General features: G+C 47.2%; 1 protein-coding gene across 1 annotated transcript; it reads right to left on the reverse strand.

Moving 5' to 3' along the window:
• Positions 1-2,206: 2,206 nt before the first annotated feature.
• On the reverse strand, positions 2,207-5,296 carry LOC115871016 (60S ribosomal protein L39-like). The gene is made up of 2 exons (XM_030886833.1): positions 5,255-5,296; positions 2,207-2,380 (listed from the first exon to the last, which is right to left on the reverse strand). Exons 1-2 carry the CDS (start codon positions 5,294-5,296, stop codon positions 2,207-2,209), a joined length of 216 nt encoding a protein of 71 aa, XP_030742693.1.
• Positions 5,297-5,727: the final 431 nt, after the last annotated feature.

Below are 5,727 nucleotides of genomic sequence, written 5' to 3' on the forward strand. Positions count from 1 at the left end.
TATGCCAAATCAATAAAAAATACACCTTAAAACACCTATAAAATAGAATGCTGTGGAACAGGAACTACGGGGCTCCCAGTAGCAATTATACTGTGCAATTAAATAGCATAATACCAACAGCAAGCAGTTATCTTAACTGCCCATGAAAAATCATGGGATGTTCCGAGCAAACTTGCTTCCCATTACATCTTCTCAAACAGCATCCTGTATCAAGAAGTATATTTAGAGTCCTTCGTTCACGCCTTCTGGCACACACGTCCTCCAAATGGAAGTGTGTGGTGCTAAATAGCCGCCAAAAGGCCAGAGCACGAGGTCCTGTGCTCTCTGCACGAGAACCGTGTCTCCACACTCAGAGTGCCTGCATCCGTGGCTCACCCAGTGGGACCCTTTCATGGGTCTCTGTGATGTTTTGATGCCCCTGCCTCAGGGCACCTGAGTGGAAAGCATTGCTTCCCTACAGCCGCCCTGTGTGCCATTAACTCGGTGGCTTCGTTGGATCGTAGACTGTCTGACTCACCGGGCAGCCCCGCGGCCTCAGCCCTCGGTGAGGACCTTCCATCAACGGCAGCAGCCATCAGATCGCCCAAACCCCAACAAGAGACCAGGCAGCCAGAGGACTGGGGAACCAGAGGAGATGGGCAAGAGAGGGCCGTGAGGGGAGGGAAAATGGAAGAGAAAATTAAAGACACAAGTAGAAAGGAGTCGTATCCACAGCTGGGAAATCATTCGAATCTGTGTGAGAGTTTCTGGACCACCGAACCAAAAGTCGGTTCTTCACACTGATGCATCATAGCAACATGCCGAACAGGTTCCCGGGAAGATTCCAGACAAGATGGACTAGGAAGAAAGGCAGAGGCTCCTACTTGCAAACATCAGCCAAGGACAACCCAATGGATGACAAGACTCCAGTTTGCAACCAATCGTGGACATGGGGCAGGACGGGCAGCACTTCGCTCTGCTATGCAGGAGGACCACAAATTGGGGCGATCACGAGTCAGGACCAACTCAAGGGCAGTGTCGTGGCTTGACACTGATGAGATGGCCTATTCGGTTCAGAACCATGGTTTACCAGAGCTTACAAAGGATCCTGGAACAATGGGAACATGAACAGATAATGATAAATCGGCTAGGCATGCCATTGTACAAAGAACAGATGGGAAAGCTTACCCTGAAGAAAACAACGCACTGGGGGCCAAGGACCACTGCCTTCAAATATTGAACGGTAGTCACATCAAAAAAAAAAAAAAGGATGAGACTTGGTCTCCAAGGACCCACAGCCAGAAAAGTGGAAGCTCCTGGGAGAAATTATATTTCAGTAGAGAGAAGACTTCCCTAAAAATGGGAAATGCAGCTAACCCTACAGAAACCGGCAACCACAGGACCTACGAGCTCCTGCCACTGCCGAGAACCATGACCATCAGATAGATCTCAGTGAGCAGAAGAGCTTCTAGCCCCCGAGGGGAGGAAGAACTTAGAGACGCCCACAGCACCTTCTAAGCCTGAACCTCCAGAGACCAAATTGAGTCACAAGCTGTGATGGTGAAGGGAAAGTATTCTGACTTCTCTGGAAGGGAGAAGATTCCAGCCCTGCATGGCAACTAGTTGTTCTAAAAACACAAGAAAGAATCAGACCCAAGAAAGCTTTAGAACCATGGCCCTTACTAAGCATAGTGAGTACCAAAGTGATGGCCAGGAGATAGAAAGCACACCCACACTGCTGTGCACACAGCAAAGACTGGGGAACCGTCTACAAAGGAAATCATCAGACCAGAGTTAACACAGGAAACCTAAGAAGGGATCCCTCTTAAGTATTTTGTCCACATCTCTCCACCTGTGAGTATGTTGTGCAAGGGAGGGGGCTTGCTTTTTGTTCTTTGCATTTAATATTACATGTGAAGCCAAGTCACGTGTGACTTATAAATCATTATATGTGAAGTCAAATGAAATGGTTTATGTTTTGCCATGACTCAATAATTCTTCTGAATTAAATATTTTGTGTTTTACCATGATTAAATCTTTTTTTTTCCCAAACCAATGGCCTTACATTATTTATTGTTAAGCTCTCGATGCAGAAGCATAAAAACCAAGGAAGAAACCAAATATTTGCCAATACAAGGTCAATTGTTCAGATGGCAGCAAAGTCGTAAATTCAGCATGACAAACCACTTGAGGGTCAGGGTAAATGTGCCGTCGCTCAGGGAGCTCCTTACAGACCGAGCTTGGTTCTTCTCCACTGTCTTCTCTTGGAATTGTACATGGTCTTATTACCAGTTTTCATTTGAATCCATTGGCAAAGGGGCTGATTCTGCTTTTGTTTCTTGGCCAGGAATCTCTTGATCCAGAAAGTCTTAGGAGAGGATGTTGCGAAGATGGAAAAGCACTGCACTCAGGAGCTTAAATAATTCTTCTCTGTTGTCTTTAACGGTGGTCGCACACCAGACTCTGGCTCAGAAAAGCAGATCCAGTTACTGGGTGTCTCAATGGTCTGAAGGTTGATGAAGGTCTCTGTGGGCCACAGTTTGCATTGAACTACTAAGCTTGATGGGTGAGCCCATCTAGCATCACTATAGAGGAAAGGTCTGGCAACTTCCTTACATGAAGACAACAGACAAGAACCCCTCGGGAGCAGTTCGACTTGATGACACCTTCCGTGACTTGGAATCTGTTCGATGGCAGTGGGTTTGCTTGCAGAAGGTAGGGGTTTGGGACCAAGCCCCCCAAACTTCAAGTCAGGCAGGAGTTTTATGAAAGTAGTGATTGGTGTTGAGACCATGAGCCAAAATTTTTCAGGGTTCAATAGTTTGCATACCCAGTGCTCATTCCCTCCAATCTCCTTCCAGCTGAGCCTGCCCATGAAGCAGGTGTCACCCCAGAAATCTTCCTTTGGGTCACTTTGAGGACTAAGGTGCACCTGACCCAGACCATGGCATTTCCAGTGGCCTCATGTGCATTTAAAACCTAGACCATGAATAAAAAGACCAGAGAAGAACCAGTGCAGTCAAGTGACGGTGTTGGCAAAGAATATTGAAAGCACCGTGGATGCTAGAAGACCAAGCCAATCTGTCTTAGAGGAAGTCTAGCCAGTGTGGTTCTTAAAATCAAGGATAATGAGACTTCATCTCACATACTTATGAAGTGCTAACAGGAGAGACCAGTCCCTGGAAAAGGACATCATGCTTGCTAAAGTAGAGACAGTGAAAAAGAGGAAGACCCTCAACAAGATGGATTCACCCAGCGGCTGCAACAAATGGTTTAAACAGAACAATTGGGAGGATGACGCATGCCCTGGTAGTGCTCCATTCCGATGCACAAAGGGTTGCTCTAAGTCGGAACTAACGATGGGGACCCCCACCTCTCCCTGTGTACTTAGGACTGCTCATGTCAAGACAGGGGAGGTGACTAAACTTAGGGCCCCACAATGACCTTTTTCTTTCTCACACTACATATCCAGAACTGATCCCTGGGGAGCGTGGCTTCTCACAAGGGGAGGAGTCAGGCTGCTGAGGAAGCCAGCCTCTCGAGAGTGCTGCCAATCACAGAGGCCAAGTGCAACCAGACATGCTGCCTGTCTGCTGGCTTTGGGAGCTCCCAGAAAAAAACTCTTCATTTCTACAGATCAAAGTAAGTGATGTGGTCATTCCTAACTGGGACAGGGTCTTGATGTGTAGTCCTCAGATGTGCACAGAGGAAAGGGGGTGGGGGGACTCCATGTTGGTGAGCCACCCCCATGACCACCTCCAAGGTGACTGCTTTTGTCTTCATGTGGACCCTGAAAAGCCAACTACTTCTGGTCACGGATGTCCAGAGGTGTGATGTGCTCTTTTCTAGGACAGTGGAGACAAAGCATCACAAATCAGTGACTGAAATGACAGAGCTGACTTGCCAGGAGGAGACACATGCCCGGATGCAAGGCATCTTCCGGACTGCACTCTTTCTGCTAACTACCAAGGCAGGAAGAGCTTCCTTGCCTCTTCCAGCTCCTGGGGGCCCTGGGTTGTAGCCCCATCACTGTAATCTCTGCCTCTGTCTCCACTTAACCTTTTCCACTCGGTGGGACTATTTCTCTACCTCCTTTCCTGGCCTTATAAGGACACCGCCATTGCAGGGCAAGAACTCACCTCACTCTAGGAAGACATCGTGTTACCTAGTAACACTTGCAGAGACTCTGCAAATGAGGACATACAGATACGGGGTTAGGAGGGTTAGGACAGAGGGACACAATTCCACCCATGACAAGCCCTTGGTCCCTTCTTGTGTAGAATCACCCAAAATGCAAGGTCGAATCACCTGGACATCTGTTGTCGTTTTTCTTTTTAAATAATTTATATTTTATGGTGGCAGAAAATACAGAATATACTTACTTGCGCACCAATTCCACAGTATCTTCATGTCCAATTCAGTGACATTGGTATGTTCTTCAGGTTGTAGCACCTTTCTTGATAGACTTTTCTGAATTGGTTCACTGTCACCCACTAAGACTACCCGGGCCCTGAGCTTGTCACTAATCTTCTGAGTTACTCTTGTCAGCCTGGTCCCATCTAGAGAGCCCTTGAAGAGCACACTGTTCAAGGCAGACATTCTTTTCTCATTAAGCTGAACAATTATTTGGTTCTAAAAAGACTACTATTAAAAAAGATTATAGGGCAGTGGTTCTCAACCTGTGGGTCACGACCCCTTTGGGGGTTGAACCACCCTTTGACAGGGGTCCCCCAATTCATAACAGTATCAAAATCACAGTTATGAAGTAGCAACAAAAATAATTTTGTGGTTGGGGGGGGTCACCACAACACGAGGAACTATATTCGAGGGCCACGGCATTAGGAAGATTGAGAACCACTGCTATAAGGAACAGTTTTCATGTAAGGTATAAAAGTTATTATCTGAGGTCAAGGTTCATCTAGTTTGTAGTGGCTCTAGGATGACTGGATTCCACGAGCCTTTGATACGTTGGTCCTATCTCCCTTTTATCAGCATTCTTGTTCAGTAATGTAGGCGGGCACCATCCAATCCTGGAGCTGGGTACCATTAGAGATGCAGATTCGCAGCCCTTGGCAGCTCCCACTGAACCAGAGTCTCTGGACGCGGTTTCTAAAAATCGGTATTCGCTTGTAACTTCTCAGATGATTCTAAAGATTGACTGAGTTTGGGGACCACTGAATGACAGCCTCCTGGGACCGCTTCCCAACAAATCCGACCTAGCAGACCGACTCCCTTCCTTGGACTGAGAAAAGCAAAGGCTGCCTACCGCCCATACTTGGAAGGGCACCTCACTCCCTGGCTCGGGCATTCCAACCATGATTGTGCCGCTGCCTCCTGAATATGGATAGCCCACATTTAAATGTTATCTCAGCCAAGGGTAGCTTTGAGAGCTCAAAGAGGAAAATTGGCTTGTTAATTCAGCCTCAGCTTCCAGGTCCCCGAGACTTCTCAGGCACGGTAGCCCGTCACAGAGCGAAGATCTGAAAGGAAATCACCCAAAGGTGACAGTCCTCCTCCTTCGTATTTTATCATCAACCGAGAAAATACGGCCACGGGTAAAGTGGGTTTGTTGGCTTAATATTTTTTTTTCCTGAAGGTGACTCGCATTCTCATCTTCTCCAAGTAAACATGGGCCTATTAGGTCGCTTTGTCTTCACACGGCGAAGACATTTGTACAAAATAAAATGTTTAGTCCTGCTACGGCCAGTTCTCCTCATTGCCCCTCTTTTTACCAGAGGCCCCAGAGAA

Source organism: Echinops telfairi, unplaced genomic scaffold, assembly GCF_000313985.2.
Source record: "Echinops telfairi isolate 266 unplaced genomic scaffold, ASM31398v2 ScPeMD7_3533;HRSCAF=4204_0, whole genome shotgun sequence".
NCBI lineage: Eukaryota > Metazoa > Chordata > Mammalia > Afrosoricida > Tenrecidae > Echinops > Echinops telfairi.

What these genes read in the sequence shown, in the direction of transcription:
- LOC115871016 (XM_030886833.1), bottom strand. Translation starts at nt 5,296, where the DNA reads ATGGTTGGAATGCCCGAGCCAGGGAGTGAGGTGCCCTTCCAA. An exon ending in GGAGTGAGGTGCCCTTCCAA is followed by an intron (nt 2,381 to 5,254) that starts GTATGGGCGGTA and finishes TCCTGAGTGCAG; the next exon opens with TGCTTTTCCATCTTCGCAAC.